At 48.3% G+C, this 27,834-nt stretch overlaps 1 protein-coding gene across 1 annotated transcript in view; it reads left to right on the forward strand.

Moving 5' to 3' along the window:
- The window catches only part of PSMB9 (proteasome 20S subunit beta 9), a 240,527-nt gene that overhangs the window by 180,316 nt on the left and 32,377 nt on the right, over nucleotides 1–27,834 (forward strand). Inside the window, exon 5 of the mRNA XM_085614621.1 lies at nucleotides 2,018–2,159. Coding sequence (XP_085470747.1) covers nucleotides 2,018–2,159 — 142 coding nt within the window. The remainder of the gene's footprint in view (nucleotides 1–2,017; nucleotides 2,160–27,834) is intronic.

The raw sequence follows: 27,834 nt of genomic DNA on the forward strand, positions 1-27,834 counted from the left end.
CCGCTGCACCCGCCACACAACAGGACCACTACAGCTGCTGCACCCCTCACTCCACTGCACCACCACCGCTGCGTCCACCACACCACAGGACCACTACCACTGCACCCCGCCACACCACAGGACCATCACCACTGCACCCCGCCACACTACAGGACTACCACCGCTGCTGCACCCCTCACCACAGGACCACCACCGCTGCACCCCCCACGCTACAGGACCACCACTGCTGCACCCGCCACACCACAGGACTACCACCCTGCATCTCCATGCCACAGGACCTCCACCGCTGCACCTGGCACACAACAGGACCACCACCACTGCATCCACCATGCCACAGGACCACCACTCGCTGCGTCTGCCACGCCACAGTACCACCAGCACTGCATCCCGCCACACCAGAGGACCACCACCGCTGCTGCACCCCTCACTTCACAGGACCACCACCGCTGCACCCACCACACTACAGAACCACCACTGCTTCACCCTCTACGGGACCACCACTCCTGCACCCGCCACTACACAGGATCACCACCGCTCCACCCGCAAAGCCACAGGATCACCACTGCTGCACCTCCCATGCCACAGGATCACCAGCGCTGCACCCGCCCCGTCACAGGACTACCTGCGCCTACAGCAAGGGAGACCACAGCCTGGGCAGCACCCTCATTCAGGGCACATAGACAGAGCTCGCAACTAACATCCTAGCCACGCCCCCAGGACTCCAAGTCTTAATGCACTTTACAGATACAGAGGCCAGGTGAAATGACTCAGTAAACTCTATGAAACTACATAGATCCAGCTGTCTTTGGTTTTGCTGTCCTCAGTTTGCAGTAGAAGCTGAAGCGTAGTGTTGGACTCTGTGTCCGTAATCGAACTTTGGAGTATTGTTGGTAATACTTCCTTTTAGGTAGCTATCAAAGTTCAACATACTTCTGTCTCACTCGCTCCCTAACTCATTCTTTCAAAAATAAATATATAAAAGAGAGAGTGGGAGAGCCAGAGAGCGGACAGTAGCCAGCATTAAAAGTATGTTGACAAGGTGCATTATAAGAAAGAGGGTGGGCTCCTACCTAGCGCCTTAGACCCAGGCAAGGCAGAGGCTCCGCTAGCAGCGAGGTACATGGGCTCTTCTGCCCCATGAGTAGAGGGTGCGTTTCACTCAGGGCGGGGAAGTGAGGCACATCAGATGTCTCTTTAAGCCCCCCCCATACTCCTAGCTTCTGGTGAGATTCATATCTGCTGATTAGACCCATTCAGCATGTGACAGCCTCTGTCACTCCTGACTCTATAGCCAGTGACCCACAAATGCGGGTGCTTTCACCCCATACTTCTAATGCCAAGGGCACACCTACATCTCCCAGGAAGTGAGGTGCGGCTGCATTTAGTACCAGGACTGGCTAAAGTTATCACATGTTACACAGAGACACCTGGGAGGATATATAGAATTATAGATGGGTAGCTGACAAGTATTCTTTCTCACTTAGGTCTTCCGGTGACTTCTCAGACAACCAGAGTAAAGCTTGCCCTCTCTAGATGGTACTTAAGGCCAGAAGTTCCAGTCTCTCTGTTGTTTTCTCCTGCAAGGAGTTCCTATGGTTTGGTGTTTGCTTTGGTGTCCTCAGGTTGCCATCTGCACTCACCGTGGAGGCTTCACCCAGGCAGTTACCAAGGGGACAAGGCTTTGTAGCAAAACCCTTGTTATGATGTCCACTGGTTGGTTCTGGGGAGGGCAATCTAGAAAGAGAAATGTTTAAAATTGTATGATGTTTCCTGCCTTGTTGTAAAATGTGATTTTATCTGCAGGAGTTAGGCAACCCCTATCAGTGCACAGGTGCAGTGTGATGGCAATAATGTCCTGTAAAGAGCAGATACACATATGGCCTCATTGGCCGCCCTTGGAGTGAAGGAGGCACCTGCAGAATGTTTAAGGGCGGTGAAGTAGTGCGTAGATCGGCTCTGTGGTGCATAGCCTTCGCTTGCTTTACCAGCGCTGACATATCTCTGTTTCCTTGCCCAGGTGTACGGGACGCTGGGGGGGATGCTCATCCGCCAGCCCTTCTCCATTGGAGGATCCGGGAGCTCGTACATTTATGGCTATGTAGACTCCGCCTTCAAGCCGGGGATGTCCAGAGAGGAGTGTGTTCAGTTTGCAACTAACGGTAAGTTTTATGCATTGCTGGAGTTTATTAAATGTAATCTACGGAGCACAGAGCCCCGTTCAGAGGGTCATGGAGCAACAGGGGTTACTGAGCCCAATCGTGGCGGTTGAGATGTTTTACCCTGATGTCCTGAGGCCCCACCTACTACCGGGCCAAATACCCCTTCAGCACTTGGTTCTCAGTGGGTGCAGGTGTCGAGCAGTCCAAGGCTCCTCGGGGGAGGTAGACACATGGCAGTGAACCCAGACTCACAACTCAAAATGCAGCAGCAGTAAAGATTATTGATTGTCCAGTCAAATATTTGTTTTTATGTAAAGAAAGGAGTATTTATATACAAACACAAAGGAAAATACCACATTCACAAACAATACACACAATGCCATAAGGTCAGAGCTCCAGTGTCTCATAGACGAGTCCCTGAGTCAAACTGCCCTAAAGCTAGCTGTAGTGGTTACTCCCTATTCACTGTAGGTGACATTCACTATAGGTGACATTTAGGTCAGCCTCACTAATAGGCATAGTGTCAGGAGTCCCACTCTGATTCTTAATTAAAGTCAAGAGCGAGTGCGGAAGTGCTATCTGGCAAGCAAGTTTCCTTAGGCCCGTCTTGCCTTAAAATCAGTTTTACCCATACCAGCAGGATCGGAGCGACCAGAGTCTCTGCGTGTGCCCTCTTCACAGGTGCTGAAGCGGCAGCGGCTGCCTCCAGTATGTATTTCACGTGTAGCCCAGGAGGGTGGCAGTTGGGTGTCCTTGAGTTCCTCACCCACAGTTCTCAAAGCTCCTCTGAGGCTTGGCAACTTTCTGGGGCTCTTCCACAGAGGTGGGGGGTGTGTGATGGTCCCTAATCACAGCTTGGGTCCACTCTGGTCAGCACGGCGGCTTCCGACTTCCGTCGACGGTCTCAACCAGACCACGCTTCTTGCTTAGTTCTGGTGCCCCCTCTGGCATATGGGATCACTGTTCCTCCTCTGCGCATGGGCAATGGCCTCATCGGCACAACGGTATTCTTCACGTGGCTCCACCTGGCATATGGTGTCGCCGCCATGACACTGTACATGAGTGATGACCCGTTTGATGCAGCACCGGTCACTACTCATTTCACAGCATCCTTCCTCTGGCATATGGGGGTCGCCAACTTTTCCCTGCACACAGGCAATGACCTGATTTCTCACCACGCTACGGGGATCCCCCACTGGACCTCGCTCCATCCAGTGTTCTCCTCTTTCTCACAGGGCCCCCTGGTCTTGGCAAGTAGGCTGGCACTGATGCTCCAGGCTCGAGGGGCAGGTGGTCCTGAAATCCCCGGGTGATGTCCCCTCAACAAGCTGGGAGACTAACAGACCGTGACCCCCACTCCTGGTCACAGGCAGACGTCTTGCTGTTCACACAGCCCAACTGGCTGTTTGACAGTTTGCACATTTTGGGGCCATCAAGCTCCTCTTCTTACTGTCAATTTTCAGACACCAAATGTGATTTAGAGTCGGAGTCTTTGAAGTGCCCTCTCCTCTGTTGCCTCTTCCCAAGCAGAACAAGCATTGGCATAGCCAATAGGTCTCGCTTTTGGGGCCTTATAAGTATTTAGTTATGCAGTACAATATCCTTGGTGCAACAACAACTGTTGCATGGCAAAACACTTATAAGGTCCCAAAGGCGAGACCTATTGGCTATGCCAATGCTTGTTCTGAGGCTTGCACTATAGTAAGGCCACTCTACAAGTGCCTATATCAAAGTGACAATTGTGAGCAGCAGTCTTCCAAAACGTGCTCACGCTGCAATTGGAAAAAGAGATCGGTGACCCATGAACTCTCTGCTTTGTTTTGGATGAGTATACAAAGGAGAGAGATCGAATTTCTGCCAACACTACGATGTGTTTCTTGTCCATGGTGATTTGTTTGCTTTTTGTAAACATTATGGAGGAAGAAAAAGCAAGTTAAGTAATTATTTTCTCCTACAGTCTCTTAGAGATCCCATTGGGCCCCACTGTAGAAGGATGTGCCTCTCTGTGACTGCGATACACTCATAGCCAGGCACGCAACACCCATTGGGCTCACCGGGCTTCAGCCCCCCGTCATGTGTGTCAGCCCGGCTGAGACAGCTTCGCGGACTGGCGTCCGTCTAATTGCAGCCGCACCCGAGTACTTCACAGGTCTTTAAAAGACCATTTACTCGTTAATGAGGCTTTTGTTGTGTTTTCACCCCTTCTTACAGCCACTCTGCCTATGGCTGGAAGACTTAGCCCCCCCCCCGAAATCTTTTTCAGCCCCCCCCAAAATGTGGCTCTAGTTGCCCGCCTGCTCATAGCACATAATAGAAAGCTGGGCATCTGGTGGAGGTCTATGATAGCACACTGTACTTCAATGGCCTCTGGTAGAGAGGGGGGTGAGGAGGATGTAGCCTTACGGCTAGACAGGTCGACCTCGAAGCTGAAGAACAGTGTTCGAGTCTCTGCAACGACGCTCAACATCCTGTGATCCTGGGCAAATCACTTGATCTCCCCGTGCCTCACAAAAATGAATGTGTCCATCTGTAACAGAACTGGTGCTCATGTAAAGCACCCGTCGGGTCTAGTTTGCACTATATAAAACTCTAAAAAAAATAAAACACACTTTAGAAGACGAACCGCAGAGGGAGGTGCAATAGCACAAAACAGTGCAAAGCAGCGCCTACGAAACAGGCCTGCTGGTACACACTGTAGGGACTGGGCCTCTGATGGAGTCTGCCAGTATCACACTCTATAGCCTTGGTCTCTGATGGAGGTCCCTTGGTACCATAATGTTGTAACTGCACCTGTGATGAAAACCCCTTGGCACTACAGTATGTAGAGGGTCTATGGCAGAGGTCCACTCAGGGGTAACCCACTGTAAGGGCTGAGTCTCTAACTGGGGTCCTCAGGTACCAAACTGCCAAGGATGGGTGGCTGGCATTGTTTAGGTTGTCAACTTCACAAATTCAGGATCAATTTGGCCTGAAGTCACCTGTATGCACAGCGGTTGTGTTTAAAATACACAATTAAATGATTTAACACACCAATATTAACAATATGAACCGGAGTTTTTTTTTAAATTACATATAGAGCCATATGTGTGAAAAACGCGTTTTGCGATTCTCAAATTGCGATTTTTAGGGAATCGCAATTAGAGAATCGCAAAATGCAATGTATGTAGGATATGCTAAATATTTTGCGAATCCTACATCTTCCCTATTCGCTAATCACAAATTGAGATTTGCAAATAAGGAATACCTTCCCATTAATTAGAGAATCGCAAATTAAGAATGCAATTTCAAGGTTGCAAGGGTGTCAATAGGACACCCTGTTGCACCCCTGAAATAAGCATGTGTGCACATGTGGCACACAACATGCACCACATGGCACTTTGAAAAATCCAAAAAAGTAAATTTTTCAAAGAAATCACAAATTACCACCAACCTGAAGTTGATGGTAATTTGCGATTCCTTAAGCCAAAATCGCACAACTTGAGTGCTTCCTACATTGCATTTAAGGAATCGCAATTTGGGATTCCTTAAATGCATTCGCAAAATAGGGAATCGCAAATTTTGCGATTCCTTATTTTGTGAGTGGGTTTTTGTGTGCTACATTGCACACTGCCTAAATTGCGATCACAAACGCTGAAATTCTGCGAATTTCAGCGTTTGCGATGGCAATTTGGCTTCATACACATGGCCCATAGTCTTGTATTATTCTGGATGCAACATCATTACATTTCAACAAACACACTCCAGTGAAGAATACAACTTCAAATCATTAATGTGTGACATAAACATTATTTCTCAATGTGCTCTTGCTCATTATCCATTCGGTTTCTTGTGTTCCCCTATGCATTTCGGGACCAAATGTCCCTTCTTCAGGGGCCAGCCGAAAAAACGGGATATTCAAAACCGACTTCTTTCATTGTTCCGGCCGAACTTCTTCAAACGCTGTCTGCAAGCACATCACCTGTGAACTCACTATGTTGCTGATGTAAAGTCCAATCCTGAAGTTACACTGGGACGACCGATTACCCAACCGCAGCTTGACTGTGTCTTTCAGTTCGCCATATAGTTTGGGGCCTCATTTGGCGTTCTAGCCTCTCTCCCCTTGGGTATGCTCGGTGTAGCTGTCGCCACGCAGCCCTGGGTCTCACAAACAGAAACAACACAGAGTCTTCCATCTATTGTACCATTTGCAAGTACCCAGTTCATGCATATAGCATGTACGTACTGCCCAGTTCTACATCCTTCATGTATTATACCCTTGCTCACTTTTCCACTGGAGTCAAGCTATCCTGGCTGAAGACGGCTGAAATGCCAGAAACCGGTCCTAGGAAGCTTGTTTCCGGTCCAGGGAAGACATGGCTTGGCAGTTCGGGCTGGACTGTTCCATGAGGCACAGGGTCAGACTGATTTGCATATGGCCATGTCTGAACTGGGGTGGCAGAGTGGGCTAAAGAACGGTGGTGGATTAAACCCAGATCAGTTGACTGGGGGTGAGTGCTTGCAATGTTCAACACTCCGTCCATCATTTCCTTTGGTTTTGCTTTGTTCGCCATAAGTTGGCAGGGTATGCTCAGACGTGAGTCCCTTGCTCACTTTGCCACTGGATTCAAGCAAGCCTGGCTGAAGATGGCTGAAATGCCAGAAACCGGTCCTAGGAAGCTTGTTTCCGGTCCAGGGAAGACATGGCTTGGCAGTTCGGGCTGGACTGTTCCCATGAGGCACAGGGTCAGACTGATTTGCATATGGCCATGTCTGAACTGGGGTGGCAGAGTGGGCTAAAGAACGTGATGGATTACACCCAGATCAGTTGACTGGGGGTGAGTGCTTGCAATGTTCAACACTCCGTCCGTCATTTCCTTTGGTTTTGCTTTGTACCCTTCATATTATATGGCTACAATGGTTCTGTCGGGGAAATACAATTGCTTTGGGATGTTCACAATATAAATACATTACATGTAACATGTATCCATGATTCGGAAGAGAAAAGAACAACACCCAAGCGAAAGTTTCAATCAATATTTTAAGAAGTAACAAATAAATTGGGCTACAATGGTACAATTGAAAGAATTTGTGAAAGAGGGGTGACATGTAGAAGTAAATACAGACAATACACTTAATACACTTAGTATAACAAGTAAAGGAATAGTTGGGAAAGTGTGACTTTTGGTAAAGTCCATATGATTGATCGCATACGCCTCCTGTTCATATGTGAATAGGCTTTTGAACTCAGACGTTGCGTAGACTCTTAGTATGCGTCGACGTTTCGACCCTATGTAAGGCGCAAAATTTTTAATAAGCGTCACGGCGTGTCTTCTTCGGGACGGAGGAGTGTATGTAGCCTGCGGAGTAAAAGAACTTCTTTAAGGGTGTGTGCTAATGCGAACAAGTAATTAAATCAGTGTTCAGAAAGGTAATGATGCTTACCCTGCGCAAGAGTCATTAATCACTGCGCGTGTATTATGCTTCTATTTCCAAAAAACGGGGTCGATATATGTTTGACCTGTGGGGTAATAATATCAAATATCAATGAAGTGATAGCTATTTACAAGGACCGGACAAACTATGGGCTTTAACCAAGCTCAGACAAATAAATCAGGCTTTGTGCAAGTGCATATGTGGCTCAGTATACAAATAAAGAAACGCCCCAGGAAAAGTTGCTCCGAACATGAGGATAACATAGAGGTACTAGCACGTTTCTAAACAATTAATTCCTTCATGCCAGTGGGGTGATTTAGCTGAAGCAGAGAAGAGAGGGATTTGAAGCCGAGCCTGTTAGGAAAGAAGGTCAAAAGCCAGGTGGTTGTCTATTTCAAAGCGAAAGTGAAGGATTTAGAGAGGAGCCTGTTTAAAAGGAAGTCAAATGACAGCTTAATAATTGCTGTTTGTCTATTCTTGCCAGTCGGGTGATTTAAAAGTACCTCACAAGAGACACGAGTCAAAGAGGTTTGGCAAAAGTCCAAGTGGTTAATTCTTTCAGTGAGTCGGGTGATTTACTGCAAAGAAAGTGAGGCATTTAAAAGACGAGTCTATTTTAGATTTACAGAAAGTCAAGGGCCAGGGGGTTAAGACACTTACCACGATCTGCTGAAAATGACATCTCTCCAGCTCTCAGTGCGAAGCGATACTGAGGCGGGAGATTGGAACCTGTTTATGTATGCAGATGAGCGTGCCTGTGACGTGCACGTTCACACATGACAGAGGGAGCAGGGATTTCACTAGTAACACCTGTGTAGAAGCAAGGGAAGTGATGTAAAGAGAGCAACTAGCTCGCTAACTCTGTTGTGGCCATGAGTCAAGGGGGGGGGGTGTCAAAATTGACATTAGACACAGACTAAGAAATGAATTACCACATATTGAAAGTGTTCCAACTGTCAGATAACTAATTCAAATAACGTTTAAGCACTGGGTAAATAATGAAAGAGGTGACATTTAGCTCGATGCCCACATTGTAACATATTTAAATATTAACACAAATGGAATACAGTTTATTTAAACAGCAGGGTTGTCAGCAGAATAATGCTAATTAGTTAGTCATATGTAGTCACAAGGAAGCATATTCCGGGTATGTATAAACAAAAATCGTCACTGACTTTTTTCATAAAAAATTGGAATTGTGCATTCATGAATTAAAGTAACGTAGTACAAGTTAAATATGATCATAGAAGGGTTTACTGAGCATGCTCATACAAAATCATATGCAAGTGAAAGATTCTAAAGTCTTATCATTTGCTTATATGTCTCCTCCTGTTCGTTTAACCCATTTTTAAGTGAGTCTAGCAGGTGAATCCATCTGCATTCTTTCAAGTTGAGTGTTTGGAGTATGCTCCCACCCCTGGGATGGAGTGTCGCCTTTTCAATTACCCACCATTGTAGGTCATCAGCTGTGTGGTTGTTTGTGATGAAGTGGTCAACCAGGGGGGCTCCCTGCACATTACAACGGATTCTACTTTGATGTTGTAGAATCCTAGTTTTTACTTTCTGGGTAGTCTGTCCTACGTAGATTTTTTCAAAGGGGCATTTTATGGCATAGATCACATTGTGGCTGTTGCAGTTACTGTGATGTCGTAGGTGATATGTTCTGCTAAGGTGTTGAAAAGTCGTACCAGTTAGTGTAGATTCACAAGCCTTACATGTGCTACACTTGAAATGTCCCATTAATGGTGGTAAGTTAAGTTGTTGTCTCAGGTCTTGTGGTTTCTCCGTTCCGAGGAAGGAACTTACTACATAGTCTTTGATGTTTTTGGCTCGTTTAAAAGCAAACATGGGTTTCTCCTGTATTCCAATTTCAGTGCTTATTAGATTCCAATATCTAAGTACGACTTTCTTTATTTCATGACTGCGTGTGTTGAAGGTGAACACACACACCAGTTTCTGAATGTCTTCCGTGTGTGGTTGGATTTCCAGCAGAGTTTCTCTGGGTCGGTACCAAGCTCTTTTACGTGAGCGATTTAGCAGGCCCTTCGGGTAGCCACGATCCCTGAGTTTTTTTATGAGAATGTCTGTTTCTTTGTAAAAGTCACTTCTTTTGGAGCAGTTCCGCCGTAGTCTTAAGAATTGGCCGTAAGGCAAATTATCCCTGAGGCATCTTGGATGATGGGAATCATATTTCAAGGTGGTGTTTCATGCCGTTGGTTTGGTGTAGAGTGTGGTGAAAAGTCTTCCCTCCTCATTTTGTATTGTTATATCCAAGAAGTCAATGGTCTGATTATTATAGGACATGGTGAATTGTGGTACGTCCATTAAGCCATGTCTTGAACTCCATTAGGCTTTGTTCACTGCCTGTCCATACCATAAGCACGTCATCGATATAACGCTTCCAGATTGAGATGTTATTTAGGTAAGGGTTGGTTAGGTCATATAGGTAAGTATCCTCATAGTCATCCATATACAGATTGGCCAAGCTAGGAGCGAATCCAGCTCCCATGGTTACGCCTTTGCATTGTATATAGTAAGTATTTTGGAAAATGAAATCGTTCTTTTTCATTGCGATTTCCAGTAAATCTACCAGGAATTCGGTTGGGATCCAGACGGGTGTTGGTCGTTTGTCCAGTATCTTTTTCATGACCTGAATGGCATGCTCTTGGGGGATGCTGGTGTACAATGAAGACACATCAAGGGTAGCCAGGAATTGGGTTTCTTTATCATAGGACTGATTTTCCATTATTTGTATAGTGTGCATGGTATCTCGGAGAAAGGAGCGTGTTTCCCATACAAATGGTTGGAGGAAACTATCCAAGAACTGGTTTAAAGGCTCAAGGATAGATCCGCAGCCTGACACAATAGGTCGACCAGGTGGGTTATGTAGATCCTTGTGAATTTTTGGCAGAGTGTATATGGTAGGTATTCTAGGGTCAGTTTTGTTCAAGAAATCGTATTAGTTTTTGGACAAAAAGCCTTCTGTCAGTCCTTGTTGGGTGAGTGTTTTGATGAGAGCACTAATTTCCATGGTTGGATTTTTCGTTATTCTTTGATAACTTTCAGTGCAGCTCAATTGTTTGTTGATTTCTGTAATATAGGCCTGAGTGTTTTGTATTACTACAGCTCCACCCTTGTCTGCTGCTTTGATAACGATTGAGGTATTTTTATTCAGCGAATGCAGTGCCTCTCTCTCATCTTTGGATATATTGTGTTTGATGTATTTCTTCTTGTTGAGGAGATCCATTATTTCTTCCATTACGATTTTTTCATATGCAAGGATCTTTTCACTCATTTGATACGTGGCGGGCAGAATGTCGAAGCTGGCCTGAACTCCGTAGCTGATGTATGTCTGGTCCAATTTTCATTATTCCTGAAGTAGTATTTTAAGCGTATTTTTCGGAAGAATTGCTGGAGTTCAAGCTTGATATTAAAATTGTTTGGAGCGGTGGTTGGAATGAATGATAAACCTTTGCAAAGTATGTTGTATTCGCTTTGTGTCAATATATGGTTTGAGATGTTGATTATGGGATCGCTTGAGTTAGTTGATGATCCGTGTCCAGTTATTTCAGATGTCACTTCTGTTGTGTTAATATTTCCTGGCATGGGGGAGTCTTCCTGATCATCAATGGAATATCCAAGATATTCAAAATTGGCGTCATCCTCTTCTTCTTTAATCTGTTGCATGTCCTGCAGTTCTGTCTCATCCACACTTATATCTAATGTGGAGTCTTCTTTTCCTTCAATGACGTAGTTCGTTGTGTGTTCCTCTGGTGGGGTGAGGAAGTTCATGACGTGTTCATCTGGTATGGTGATGACTAAGGTATTCATCTCAAGCGATGTAGGTACGGACTCTTGTGTAGCTCCGGTGGTGATTGTAATACCGTTACATTCAAGGATATCAAAATTGTGATTATTTACAACAGTTACTGGTGACTTATGTGGCACCTCATCTTCATTGGGTGTTATTTCCTGTTCCACGTTGTTTTCTTCTTCTATCACCACTTGTAGGTCTGTCGTCTGGTGTTGATCTCTCCATGATTGTCGTTCCTCTGGAATCTTACTCTTGTGTTCCCGCGTGGTCTGTTTTGTCCTCGGTTCCATCTTGACGGTCTCTCCCAACTGGTGTCCCTGTTCATCCATGTGTGCTCTCTTAAAAAAGCACTGCTTTGTGGGTCGTGGATGCGTTGTCCCTGTTGGTCTTGAAAACGTGTTTCTTGTTGATAGGGTCTACTGTTTGTACTTGTGTTTGGTCTTTCACTTCCACTATCCGATCCACTGCCAAATGATGAATTGGATAGATTTGCGTATCTGCGATATCCTTGTCTTCCACGAGTGGTGTAGAAGCCTTGTTAATCCTGCTCGTAGTGGTCCTCACTCAAGTATGGATAAGTCAATTTTTTATCATATGCTCTAATGTCTTTGCTAAGTTTTTCAAGTGTTTTGTTCAGAGTGATGGTGTTAAATTCTATCAATGTTTTTTCGGCGCGTTCCAAGGCTTCTTTAGCGTTTGTGATCGTTCTATCTTCCAAAATCTCTCTTTTTAGTTCTGCAATTTCCTGTGTAAGTTTTTTGGCATATTCAAGAGCCGTCTCAACACCTAACACCATCCAGTGTCGGGAGCAGTTGTTCGCAACGAATGAGAAGCCCTCTCAAAACTTGGGAATTTCTATGAAGATTGCAGGTTCATTTCTGACTTGTAACCCTTTTGGAATAATGTTTGCCTGTAAATACTTGGTTAGAAGATGACCATGTAAGCGAGTACGTATTAGTTTTTTCTCCAACCTCTCTAATTTGGAGATTTTTTCATTAAGTGTTATGTCAAGTGGCCCAGTTCCTAATCCCAAAGGATTGAGCTCACTCTGTTCTTGGATTAGTTTTGCTATATAATCTTCACTGTATGTAAGCGTATCCCTGTCTGACATATTATGACAATTTTGAACAGGGTGCAATGAAACAAATCTCTAGAACAACCCTCGCAGGTAAAAACCTGCACTGGTACAATTATCAAAAATAATGGGGTGACCCTATGTCCCTCAGAACCTGGGCATTTGTATTATATTGCTACAACGGTTCTGTCGGGGAAATACAATTGCTTTGGGATGTTCACAATATAAATACATTGTTCGAGGCATATGAGCTGCAGATCACACACTTAGGATAAGATCGCCATCTGGTGTTGGGCTCGGATGATTGCAGGTTGTTGTTGTCTTCGGAAGAAGCCTTTGGTCACGAGATAGGTGACTCCTCCTCTGGACAACAGTGCGGATGGGCATCCACTCCATCCTCAGATTGTTTTTTTCCGCCATTGGGTTCGGATGAACTTTTTTCCGCTCCAGCAGAAAACTTCTAACAATCAAACAACCTTCGAAAATGTTACTACTCGACGTCGAAATACACTCGGACCGGTTCCGGACGCGGCTCATGGAAAGGACACCATTTAAAAAATGCCCCCAATGTGGAGCAAAGTTCCCCCACAGTGATCACCACGAGGTCTGTAACCTGTGCCTTTCGCCGGATCACAACGAATCCAGCTGTCCAGCCTGCGCCGCGTTCCGTTCGAAGAAAACCATCCGGGACCGAAGGGCTCGACGCCATATCATGGCCAAGCCGGCTCCGGAACCAGACGACATCTTTGCCCAGGATGTCCCTGACGACGACTCCAAAGACCTCCAAATCGTATCCGAGGCGGACGATTCTGATAACCTCATCACTCCGGGGCAGCGTGTGAGTACCAGTGCCCCTACCCCAACCCCACCAAAAAAGACATTGGTCAAGACTCTGCCAGCTGGCCCCAGTCGCGACCGAAAATCATCTTCAGAGGCCCCGCCCTCGGGCCCGGCTCCGAAGAAATATAAGCCTGCAGGTGGCTCGGGCTCGAGAACACCTCATATTATTGTGCCCACAAGACCCTCGGCACCGAAGACTTCCCTGTCGGCACCGAAGCAGGCTCCGAGGCCGAAATCTCCATCAGCATCAAAACGTCCTTCGGCACCGAAATCTCCACCGGCACCGAAACGTTCTTCGGCACCGAAGTTACCATCGGCACCGAAAGGTCCCTCTGCGCCTAAATCTCCTCCGGCACCGAAAAGTTCTTCGGCACCAAAATCATCCTCGGTACCGGAAAAAGTCCACAAAGACGCTACCGATCTACCAAAACACAGATCGGAGCCGAAAAAGTCGGCGCCAAAGCCACTTTCGGACAATGAGGAACTTTTTCGCCCGGATCCCACGCAAAGAAAACTTTACATCAATCCCAAAACCGAACATGTCACAGCTGTGCCGTACAGGAAAAGGAAGCTGGACACAACACCTCCTCCAGCTCCTGTACAGAAGAAGGACTTTGCCACCTCACCTATTCGTCCTTCCTCTCCTATACTCTCTTCTACTATCTCCTTCACATACACCACCTGCACAGGATGATGATGATGATTTAGGGGGAGGGGGTGACCCAGATGATCCTACTGATCCTCATGATCCTTTTACACTCCCGGACACTGCACCTTTAGATGACTGGGCTTTCCCTTTACCTGACCTTCCTGATCCCACTCCATACCCTTCCAAACCCTCCCCTCCTGATGACCATTTAGGGTTTGGACAACTCATAAACAGGGCGGCACTGTTCCATGGCGTTACCATGCACACAGATACACCTGAAGAGGACTTTCTCCTCGACACATTTGAGCAGTCGCAAAAATCTGTTCAAATCTTGCCCATGATTAAGGGAGTGATAAAGCACGCCACTGAGGTTTTTAAGGACCCTGTTAGAGCTAGGGTTCTTAACACCCGGATAGAAAAAAAATATAGACCGGCCCCACAGGATCCCGCTTACATCAAAGCGCAGCTTCCCCTAGACTCTTTAGTCGTGCCAAATGCAAGGAAGCGGGCTAACTCCCAAACAACAGGAGACACACCGCCCCCAGACAAAGAGTCTACGCTTTTAGAGGCCTCGGGAAAAAGGGTTGCCGCACAAGCTGCTAACCACTGGCGTATCGCCAACACACAAGCCCTATTGGCTCGATATGATAGGGCTCATTATGACCAGCTTGAGGATCTTTTGCAACACCTGCCTGATCAGTACAAATCCCAGGCCAATGACCTCATTCAAGAGGGAAAGCTAATATCAAATGCCTCAATCAAATGTGCACTAGACGCAGCGGACACCGCCTCTAGGGCAGTCAACACAAGCGTATTACTTAGACGCCACGCATGGCTACGTATTTCCGGCTTTAAGCCGGAAGTACAATCAACCATTCTTGCTCAACCCTTTAATCAGGAGCAACTATTTGGACCTGCAGTCGACACTGCACTAGAAAAGATGAAGAAAGATAATGAGACTGCCAAATCAATGGGAGCGTTACAGTCTACACAACCCCGAGGCTCCTTTCGATGCTCCTTTTACAGGGGAGCCTCCAAAAATGTGGGAACAGACACCTCTTCCACTTTCAAAACCTCCGGTCAAACATCCCCTAATAGAGGATATTTTAGAGGAGGATATCGGGGAAACAATACCAAAGGCCGAGGACGGGGCAACACCAACACCCGCACCTCTCCAGCCACTAAACAGTGACTTGCCTCCACTCCCCCCAGACCATTCCACTCCGGTCGGGGGAAGACTCCAACAGTTCCTACCTGTCTGGGATTCCATCACAACAGACAAGTGGGTAAGACAAATTATCCAGTCTGGCTACTGCCTCGAACTCACAAACACCCCCCCAAACATACCACCCAAACATCGTCCAATGTCACCACACCATCTCACGCTCCTCAAACAGGAAATTCGATCTTTGCTTCAAAAACACGCAATAGAACCAGTTCCACTCCAACATCAGGGTACAGGAGTATATTATCTATATTTCCTCATTCCCAAAAAGGACGAGACCTTAAGACCCATACTGGACCTCAGGCTCCTAAACCAATACATACAATCAGATCACTTCCATATGATCACTCTCCAACAAGTCCTCCCACTACTTCAACAAGGCGACTTCCTTGCCACATTGGATCTCAAGGACGCATACTTTCACATCCCTATGCATCCCGCTCACAGGAAATATCTCCGATTTGTGGTAGACGGGCAACACTATCAGTTCACAGTTCTCCCATTCGGAGTGACAACCGCACCCAGGGTGTTCACCAAATGCTTAGCAGTTGTGGCAGCGCATCTCAGGAGACAACAAATCCATGTCTTCCCCTATCTCGACGATTGGCTCATAAAAGCCAATACTCTCGACAAATGCGTTCTCTACACTCACCTCACTATTCAAACCCTACACAACTTGGGATTTACCATCAACTATCCCAAATCTCACCTGCAACCCTCCCACATACATCAATATCTAGGAGCCACCATAAATACATCCAAGGCCATAGCTTATCCCAGCACAGCCAGGATAGCCAACATACAAAAGCTCATCAAAAAATTTCATACGCAACACTCTCTTCTAGCAAGAGTGTTTATGCAACTGTTAGGCATCATGGCGTCATGCATCTCCATCGTACCCCACGCACGACTTCAAATGCGGCCCTTGCAAGAATGTCTAGCACAACAGTGGAACCAGGCTCACGGACAACTTACCGATCTGGTGTTGGTGGACAGTCGCTCACTTCGTTCACTAAAATGGTGGAACACCATCAACCTGTCCAAAGGGCGGCCGTTCTTAGAGTCTCTTCCACAAGTAGTGCTGACCACCGACGCATCTCTCACGGGGTGGGGAGCCCACCTCCTTCAATACACCACTCAGGGCACATGGACCACTCAACACAAACTGCTCCATATCAATCACCTCGAACTTCTAGCGGTGTTCCTAGCACTGAAATCCTTTCAACTACATCTAAAGAACAAAACTGTCCTCATCCGCACAGACAATATGACGACAATGTATTACATACAGAAACAGGGGGGAAACATTCTCTCCAACTGTCCTGACTTGCGCAGCAAATCTGGAGATGGGCAATTTCCCAAAACATCTACCTGCTAGCGCAACACCTTCCAGGCGTTCACAACCAGGTTGCCGATCTTCTAAGTCACCAGACACAGCAAATCCATGAATGGGAATTACACCCCAGAGTCCTATTCCCATTCTTCCAAAAATGGGGCCAACCAGACATAGATCTGTTCGCCACTCACGAAAACACAAAATGCCCCACCTTCCACACCCACAGTCGAAGGGCAATGCAATATGGATGAACTGGTCAGGCAGATTTGCATACGCTTTTCCGCCTCTCCCACTCATTCCATTTGTGGTACGCAAGCTGAAACAACAATCGCTAAAACTGATCCTAGTAGCTCCCACTTGGGCACGTCAACCCTGGTTCACCACACTTCTAGAACTATCGCTAGTTCCACATCAAAAATTGCGCCTCTCCCCGGCTCTATTAACCCAGAACCATGGAGAAATCAGACACCCAGATCCTCAGACACTGAACTTGGCAATCTGGCTCCTGAAGTCTTAGAGTTCGGTTACCTCAACCTCCCACCGGACTGTATGAATATCATAAAAGAAGCTAGAAGACCTACTACTAGGGCGTGTTATGCAGCAAAATGGAAAAGATTCGCCATTTACTGCGCAAACAATCACATACGTCCACTAGATGCTTCCATCCAAAACATTATTTGCTATTTACTACACTTGCAAAGATGAAATTTAGCGTATTCCTCCATACGTCTACACCTAGCGGCCTTAGCAGCCTACTTGCAAAATAGACAACACCTGTCCCTCTTTAAGGTACCAGCCATCAAAGCATTTATGGAGGGTCTTAAAAGAATTATTCCTCCAAGATTACCACCTTCCCCAGTGTGGAATCTCAATATTGTTCTCACAAGGCTCATGGGTCCTCCATTTGAACCTATGCATAAATGCGAACTGCAGTTCCTAACATGGAAAGTGGCTTTCCTTATCGCAATCACATCCCTACGGAGAGTAAGTGAGATACAAGCCTTAACTCTTGAAGAACCATTCTTACATCTACATCGTAACAAAGTGGTTCTTAGGACAAACCCCAAATTCCTCCCTAAAGCATTTCCCCTTTCCATCTTAACCAATCGGTCGAGCTACCAGTCTTCTTCCCTAATCCAGACTCAGTAGCTGAGAGAGCTCTTCATACCTTAGATGTTAAAAGAGCCTTGCTTTATTACATCGACAGAACCAAACCTTTTCGCAAAACAAAACAGCTGTTTGTGGCTTTCGCTCCACCACATAAAGGCAACCCCATTTCCAAATCAGGTATAGCCAGGTGGATAGTTAAATGTATCCAAATATGTTACCAAAAAGCTAAACGCACTCTTACAGTTCCCCCTAGAGCGCACTCCACGCGTAAAATAGGGGCTTGCATGGCATTCTTAGGGAACATTCCCTTAGAAGATATTTGCAAAGCAGCCACATGGTCTACCACACACACCTTCACTAAACATTACTGTGTTGATGTGCAATCCAAACAACAAGCTTCAGTAGGCCAAGCTGTCCTAAAAACTCTATTCCAAACTGCTGCAACAGATACAGGGGACCACCGCTAGGGGAGACACTGCTATATAGTCTATCCTAAGTGTGTGATCTGCAGCTCATATGCCTCGAACGGAATATGCTACTTACCAGTATGCATCTGTTCTTGGCATGTAGAGCTGCAGAGCCACACACGCCCACCCGCCTCCCCGGGACCTGTATCTGTTCCAGCATTGTCTTAATTAGACACTACACATGGACATCCTTTCTCTTTATTTCTTATACACTCCATCATTTCCCATCATGGCGAAAAACAATCTGAGGATGGAGTGGATGCCCATGCGCACTGTTGTCCAGAGGAGGAGTCACCTATCTTGTGACCTAAGGCTTCTTCCGAAGACAACAACAACCTGCAATCATCCGAGCCCAACACCAGATGGCGATCTTATCCTCAGTGTGTGGCTCTGCAGCTCTACATGCCAAGAACAGATGCATACTGGTAAGTAGCATATTCCACATGTAACATGTATCCATGATTCAGGAAGAGAAAAGAACAACACCCAAGCAAAAGTTTCAATCAATATTTTAAGAAGTAACAAATAAATTGGGCTACAATGGTACAATTGAAAGAATTGTGAAAGAGGGGTGACATGTAGAAGTAAATACAGACAATACACTTAATACACTTAATACACTTAGTATAACAAATAAAGGAATAGTTGGGAAAGTGCGATTTTTGGTAAAGTCCATATGATTGATCGCATACGCCTCCTGTTCATATGTGAATAGGCTTTTGAACTGAGACGTTGCGTAGACTCTTAGTATGCGTCGACGTTTCGACCCTATGTAAGGCGCAAAATTTTTAATAAGCGTCACGGCGCCACATATGCACTTGCACAAAACCTGATTTATTTGTCTGAGCTTGGTTAAAGCCCATAGTTTGTCCGGTCCTTGTAAATAGCTATCACTTCATTGATATTTGATATTATTACCCCACAGGTCAAACATATATCGACCCCGTTTTTTGGAAATAGAAGCATAATACACGCGCAGTGATTAATGACTCTTGCGCAGGGTAAGCATCATTACCTTTCTGAACACTGATTTAATTACTTGTTCGCATTAGCACACACACTTAAAGAAGTTCTTTTACTCCGCAGGCTACATACACTCCTCCGTCCCGAAGAAGACACGCCGTGACGCTTATTAAAAATTTTGCGCCTTACATAGGGTCGAAACGTCGACGCATACTAAGAGTCTACGCAACGTCTCAGTTCAAAAGCCTATTCACATATGAACAGGAGGCGTATGCGATCAATCATATGGACTTTACCAAAAATCGCACCAAAATCGACCTTGCTGGTCTGCACCATCGTCAATCTTCAGTTTACACGAGACTTGCAGTTGCCAAGGCTTGTTGGCTCCAATCCGGTTGCCGACACCGTCATCGGCTGCAGACGTTGTGGGACACTCCGAATCCAGCTGCTGGTCATCGTCGATTCCTCCTGGACCCTGTGAGCAAAGAGACAAATCACCATCGACGACCTGAAACAACGCGACATCTGTGGTCATCCATCCTGCTGACTTTGAACACTGTCCCCTCAATTTTCAGGTTCTCTGCATCTTCAATCCACCTTCGGATTCCAGCGGACACCTCTTCAGTCGTCGCAAGCAGCAAGTCTTCAGTGATCTGCATTGAAAACAGCATCTCGACCCGACACCAAAAGACACCTATGCACCCGGCTTCCCTGGGTGAGGTAACTCGTGCACTCCGGTGCCCAAGTGTGTGTTGGCCCTCGAAATACTTACCCTGTAAGTGGCTTGCTTGTTGACTTCTTTGAAGTGCGCTAAAACTTTAAAATACAAACCGCGACTTGCTCCATTGTAACCTATAGGAAACCCGCGGCTGTGTTTAGACACTGCACGCGTCTCCCGTGGGCTTGTTACTTACCTGCTAACACTGCAGTAGTGAAGCCCCAGCGATTCCCAAGGCCCTAGGCTTTGTCATTTTGCAAGTCGACTTTGTTAAACCATTTTTTTAGTATATGGTCTGGTACGCCCCTAGGGCTACAGCCATATTTGTGCTTAATTTATTGAGAACTGTTGACATTTGAATGTGTATCTGGGTTCTAATCTCATAAAGAGATTAGTAGAGTGTATCTAGAAATAAATACATATATATTTGATATATATACCTGTGTGGTGTCCTTTTCATTTGGTAATTCAAGAGATTATAAGGTAAAACATGCTGCTTTACATTCCTCAGAGACTTAGCCTGAAGGCTGCACTCCACAGCTACCACTAGGATAGCTTTCTTTAAAAGGTTGTCTTAAACCTATCTACCATAAGAGTCGAATTGGACTGGTGCAAGGTGGCCACTATAACTAGTGACCAGCATATGCCAGGCCAACTTCTCACATGGTGTATACATGTTTTCATCTGAAACTCATCTTTGGGCTGGTGATGGCCCTCCAACTGCTTCTCTGCCTGTTGCTTGCTAAGGTTGAAACAAAGATTTGGACTTTTGGACACAACCCTGGCACAGGGTCTGTCCCTTAGGATCCCCCACCTTTTAACCCACAGATGTTGGGATCGCCATCTGACCAGAAGCACCTTCCATATGATAAGTTCTTGGTTTCTGGAGGTGTAAAGAAGTACGTGTTCCATGTAAGTGAACACTTAGTGGCTTCCAAAACAAAAGTGAGACAATGTGAGGCCAGAATGTCCTATCTGGCTCCTGTGAAGGATGGAGGCCCTACCACTGTCTAAGAACCAAGCTGTAGGTGCTCGGCCTTGAAGAGACAGAGGGATTATGTTGCCAGCCTCACAGATGACAGTAACAAAGGACCAGAAGTGCTTGAATCTCACTGAGCCAACATCACTGACCAGATGGAGGTGCGCTGTGCCACCCTCTGTTTAGCTGAAGTAAAGTTTGATGGTTGAAACTGTACAGATCTCCCTTCAGCAGCTCCAGGGGAACATTGGTGAGGGTGGCCAGGACCTCCGTCAGGGCTTGCAATTGTGTTCTGCTGAGTTTGATGATATAAATCACGGTGGACACATTGTCCATGAAAAGAGCACATAGTGGTGACCTTCCTAGCTAGCCACACCCCGGGTGGTAGAGGTGCCAGATACAACTCCAAGAAACCAGTGTGGAGTCAGCAGTCTGCCAGCCCCTACTCCTGGCAGTACAGACACTGCTCGTGTATGTGCCTCCGCCTGATCTGCTACAGTACAGACACCACTCGTGTATGTGCCTCAGCCTCATCTGCTACAGTACAGACACCGCTCGTGTGTGTGCCTCAGCCTGATCTGCTACAGTACAGACACCGCTCGTGTATGTGCCTCCGCCTCATCTGCTACAGTACAGACACCGCTCGTGTGTGTGCCTCAGCCTGATCTGCTACAGTACAGACACCACTCGTGTATGTGCCGCCGCCTGATCTGCTACAGTACAGACACCGCTCGTGTATGTGCCTCAGCCTCATCTGCTACAGTACAGACACCGCTCGTGTGTGTGCCTCAGCCTGATCTGCTACAGTAAAGACGCCACTCGTGTATGTGCCTCCGCCTGATCTGCTGCAGTACAGACACTGCTCGTGTATGTGCCTCAGCCTGATCTGGTACAGTACAGACACCGCTCATGTATGTGCCTCCGACAGATCTGCTACAGTACAGACACCGCTCATGTGTGTGCCTCAGCCTGATCTGCTACAGTACAGACACCGCTCGTGTGTGTGCCTCCGCCTGACCTGCTACAGTACAGACATCACTCGTGTGTGTGCCTCCGTCTCATCTGCTACAGTACAGACACCGCTCATGTATGTGCCTCAGCCTGCTCTGCTACAGTACAGACACTGCTCGTGTGTGTGCCTCCGCCTGATCTGCTACAGTACAGACACCGCTCATGTATGTGCCTCAGCCTGATCTGCTACAGTACAGACACCGCTCATGTGTGTGCCTCAGCCTCATCTGCTACAGTACAGACACCGCTCATGTATGTGCTTCGCCGGCCCCTGCTCCTGGCAGTACAGAGACCGCTCATGTATGTGCCTCAGCTTGATCTGCTACAGTACAGACACCGCTCGTGTGTGTGCCTCCGCCTGATCTGCTACAGTACAGACACCGCTCGTGTGTGTGCCTCCGCCTGATCTGCTACAGTACAGACACCACTCATGTGTGCGCCTCAGCCTCATCTGCTATAGCACAGACACCGCTCATGTATGTGCCTCAGCCTGATCTGCTACAGTACAGACACCGCTCCTGTATGTGCCTCCGCCTGATCTACTACAGTACAGACACTGCTCATGTGTGTGCCTCAGCCTCATCTGCTACAGTACAGACACCGCTCATGTATGTGCCTCCACCTGATCTGCTACAGTACAGACACCACTCCTGTATGTGCCTCCGCCTGATCTGCTACAATACAGACACGGCTCATGCGTGTGCCTCAGCCTTATCTATTACAGTACAGACACTGCCCATGTATGTGCCTCCGCCGGCCCCTGCTCCTGGCAGTACAGAGACCGCTCATGAAAGTGCCTCAGCCTGATCTACTACAGTAGAGACACCGCTCCTGTGTGTGCCTCCCCCTGATCTGCTACAATACAGACACCGCTCCTGCATGTGCCCCCGCCTGATCTCCTACAGTACAGACACCGCTCATGTGTGTGCCTCAGCCTGATCTGCTACAGTACAGACACTGCTCATGTATGTGCCTCCGCCTGATCTGCTACAGTACAGACACCACTCATGTGTGTGCCTCAGCCTGATCTGCTACAATACAGACACCGCTTGTGTGTGTGCCTCAGCCTGATCTGCTACAGTACAGACACCGCTCGTGTATGTGCCTCTGCCTGATCTGCTACAGTACAGACACCGCTCGTTTATGTGCCTCAGCCTCATCTGCTACAGTACAGACACTGCTCGTGTGTGTACCTCTGCCTGATCTGCTACAGTACAGACACCACTCGTGTGTGTGCCTCAGCCTCATCTGCTACAGTACAGACACTGCTCGTGTGTGTGCCTCAGCCTGATCTGCTACAGTACAGACACCGCTCGTGTATGTGCCTCAGCCTCATCTGCTACAGTACAGACACTGCTCGTGTGTGTGCCTCAGCCTGATCTGCTACAGTACAGACACCGCTCGTGTATGTGCCTCCGCCTGATCTGCTACAGTACAGACACCGCTCGTGTATGTGCCTCAGCCTCATCTGCTACAGTACAGACACCACTCGTGTGTGTGCCTCAGCCTCATCTGCTACAGTACAGACACTGCTCGTGTGTGTGCCTCAGCCAGATCTGCTACAGTACAGACACCTATCGTGTATGTGCCTCCGCCTGCTCTGCTGCAGTACAGACACCGCTCCTGTATGTGCCTCCGCCTGATCTGCTACAGTACAGACACCGCTCATGTGTGTGCCTCCGCCTGATGTGCTACAGTACAGACACCGCTCGTGTGTGTGCCTCCGCCTGATCTGCTACAGTACAGACATCGCTCGTGTGTGTGCCTCCGCCTCATCTGCTTCAGTACAGACACCGCTCATGTATGTGCCTTAGCCTGCTCTGCTACAGTACAGACTTCTCGTGTGTGTGCCTCCGCCTGATCTGCTGCAGTACCGACACCGCTCCTGTATGTGCCTCAGCCTGATCTGCTACAGTACAGACACCGCTCATGTGTGTGCCTCAGCCTGATCTGCTACAGTACAGACACCGCTCATGTATGTGCTTCCGCCGGCCCCTGCTCCTGGCAGGACAGAGACTGCTCATGTATGTGCCTCAGCCTGATCTGCTACAGTACAGACACCGCTTGTGTGTGTGCCTCCGCGTGATCTGCTACAGTACAGACACCGCTTGTGTGTGTGCCTCCGCCTTATCTGCTACAGTACAGACACCACTCATGTGTGTGCCTCAGCCTCATCTGCTATAACACAGACACCGCTCCTGCATGTGTCTCCGCCTGATCTGCTACAGTACAGACACCGCTCATGTGTGTGCCTCAGCCTCATCTGCTACAGTACAGACACCGCTCATGTATGTGCCTCCACCTGATCTGCTACAGTACAGACACCGCTCCTGTATGTGCCTCCGCCTGATCTGCTACAGTACAGACACGGCTCATGCGTGTGCCTCAGCCTCATCTGCTACAGTACAGACACTGCCCATGTATGTGCCTCCGCCGTCCCCTGCTCCTGGCAGTACAGAGACTGCTCATGAAAGTGCCTCAGCCTGATCTGCTACAGTACAGACACGGCTCATGCGTGTGCCTCAGCCTCATCTGCTACAGTACAGACACTGCTCATGTATGTGCCTACGCCGGCCCCTGTTCCTGGCAGTACAGAGACCGCTCATGAAAGTGCCTCAGCCTGATCTACTACAGTACAGACACCGCTGCTGTGTGTGCCTTCCCCTGATCTGCTACAATACAGACACCGTTCCTGCATGTGCCTCCGCCTGATCTGCTACAGTACAGACACTGCTCATGTGTGTGCCTCCGCCTGATCTGCTACAGTACAGACACCGCTCGTGTATGTGCCTCCGCCTGATCTGCTACAGTACAGACACCGCTCGTGTATGTGCCTCAGCCTCATCTGCTACAGTACAGACACCGCTCGTGTGTGTGCCTCAGCCTCATCTGCTACAGTACAGACACTGCTCGTGTATGTGACTCAGCCTCATCTGCTAGAGTACAGACACCGCTCATGTGTGTGCCTCAGCCTGATCTGCTACAGTACAGACACCTATCATGTATGTGCCTCCGCCTGCTCTGCTGCAGTACAGACACCGCTCGTGTATGTGCCTCTGCCTGATCTACTACAGTACAGACACCGCTCATGTATGTGCCTCAGCCTCATCTGCTACAGTACAGACACCGCTCGTGTGTGTGCCTCAGCCTCATCTGCTACAGTACAGACACTGCTCGTGTATGTGACTCAGCCTCATCTGCTACAGTACAGACACCGCTCGTGTGTGTGCCTCAGCCTGATCTGCTACAGTACAGACACCTATCGTGTATATGCCTCCGCCTGCTCTGCTGCAGTACAGACACTGCTCGTGTGTGTGCCTCCGCCTGATCTACTACAGTACAGAGACCGCTCATGTATGTGCCTCAGCTTGATCTGCTACAGTACAGACACTGCTCATGTATGTGCCTCCGCCTGATCTGCTACAGTACAGACACCGCTCGTGTATGTGCCTCAGCCTCATCTGCTACAGTACAGACACCGCTCGTGTGTGTGCCTCAGCCTCATCTGCTACAGTACAGACACTGCTCGTGTATGTGACTCAGCCTCATCTGCTACAGTACAGACACCGCTCATGTGTGTGCCTCAGCCTGATCTGCTACAGTACAGACACCTATCATGTATGTGCCTCCGCCTGCTCTGCTGCAGTACAGACACCGCTCGTGTATGTGCCTCCGCCTGATCTACTACAGTACAGACACCGCTCATGTATGTGCCTCAGCCTCATCTGCTACAGTACAGACACCGCTCGTGTGTGTGCCTCAGCCTCATCTGCTACAGTACAGACACTGCTCGTGTATGTGACTCAGCCTCATCTGCTACAGTACAGACACCGCTCGTGTGTGTGCCTCAGCCTGATCTGCTACAGTACAGACACCTATCGTGTATATGCCTCCGCCTGCTCTGCTGCAGTACAGACACTGCTCGTGTGTGTGCCTCCGCCTGATCTACTACAGTACAGAGACCGCTCATGTATGTGCCTCAGCTTGATCTGCTACAGTACAGACACCGCTCGTGTGTGTGCCTTCGCCTGATCTGCTACAGTACAGACACCGCTTGTGTATGTGCCTCTGCCTGATCTCCTACAGTACAGACATCGCTCATGTATGTGCCTCAGCCTCATCTGCTACAGTACAGACACCGCTCATGTATGTGCCTCCGCCAGATCTGCTACAGTACAGACACCGCTCGTGTGTGTGCCTCAGTCTCATCTGCTACAGTTCAGACACTGCTCGTGTGTGTGCCTCCGCCTGATCTGCTACAGTACGGACACCGCTCATGTATGTGCCTCAGCTTGATCTGCTACAGTACAGACACCGCTCGTGTGTGTGCCTCCGCTTGATCTGCTACAGTACAGACACCGCTTGTGTATGTGCCTCTGCCTGATCTCCTACAGTACAGACATCGCTCATGTATGTGCCTCAGCCTGATCTGCTGCAGTACCGACACCGCTCCTGTATGTGCCTCAGCCTGATCTGCTACAGTACAGACACCGCTCATGTGTGTGCCTCAGCCTCATCTGCTACAGTACAGACACCGCTCATGTATGTGCTTCCGCCGGCCCCTGCTCCTGGCAGGACAGAGACTGCTCATGTATGTGCCTCAGCCTGATCTGCTACAGTACAGACACCGCTTGTGTGTGTGCCTCCGCCTTATCTGCTACAGTACAGACACCACTCATGTGTGTGCCTCAGCCTCATCTGCTATAACACAGACACCGCTCCTGTATGTGCCTCCGCCTGATCTGCTACAGTACAGACACCGCTCATGTGTGTGCCTCAGCCTCATCTGCTACAGTACAGACACCTATCATGTATGTGCCTCCGCCTGATCTGCTACAGTACAGACACCGCTCCTGTATGTGCCTCCGCCTGATCTGCTACAGTACAGACACGGCTCATGCGTGTGCCTCAGCCTCATCTGCTACAGTACAGACACTGCCCATGTATGTGCCTCTGCCGTCCCCTGCTCCTGGCAGTACAGAGACTGCTCATGAAAGTGCCTCAGCCTGATCTGCTACAGTACAGACACGGCTCATGCGTGTGCCTCAGCCTCATCTGCTACAGTACAGACACTGCTCATGTATGTGCCTCCGCCGGCCCCTGTTCCTGGCAGTACAGAGACCGCTCATGAAAGTGCCTCAGCCTGATTTACTACAGTACAGACACCGCTGCTGTGTGTGCCTTCCCCTGATCTGCTACAATACAGACACCGTTCCTGCATGTGCCTCCGCCTGATCTGCCACAGTACAGACACTGCTCATGTGTGTGCCTCCTCCTGATCTGCTACAGTACAGACACTGCTCATGTATGTGCCTGAGCCTGATCTGCTACAGTACAGACACCGCTCATGTATGTGCCTCAGCCTCATCTGCTACAGTACAGACACCGCTCATGTATGTGCCTCCGCCTGATCTGCTACAGTACAGACACCGCTCGTGTATGTGCCTCCGCCTGATCTGCTACAGTACAGACACCGCTCGTGTATGTGCCTCAGCCTCATCTGCTACGGTACAGACACCGCTCGTGTGTGTGCCTCAGCCTCATCTGCTACAGTACAGACACTGCTCGTGTATGTGACTCAGCCTCATCTGCTACAGTACAGACACCGCTCGTGTGTGTGCCTCAGCCTGATCTGCTACAGTACAGACACCTATCATGTATGTGCCTCCGCCTGCTCTGCTGCAGTACAGACACCGCTCGTGTATGTGCCTCCGCCTGATCTGCTACAGTACAGACACCGCTCGTGTATGTGCCTCAGCCTCATCTGCTACAGTACAGACACCGCTCGTGTGTGTGCCTCAGCCTCATCTGCTACAGTACAGACACTGCTCGTGTATGTGACTCAGCCTCATCTGCTACAGTACAGACACCGCTCGTGTGTGTGCCTCAGCCTGATCTGCTACAGTACAGACACCTATCGTGTATATGTCTCCGCCTGCTCTGCTGCAGTACAGACACTGCTCGTGTGTGTGCCTCCGCCTGATCTACTACAGTACAGAGACCGCTCATGTATGTGCCTCAGCTTGATCTGCTACAGTACAGACACCGCTCGTGTGTGTGCCTCCGCTTGATCTGC

Source organism: Triturus cristatus, chromosome 1_1 (assembly GCF_964204655.1).
Source record: "Triturus cristatus chromosome 1_1, aTriCri1.1, whole genome shotgun sequence".
In the NCBI taxonomy this organism is placed as follows: Eukaryota; Metazoa; Chordata; class Amphibia; order Caudata; family Salamandridae; genus Triturus; species Triturus cristatus.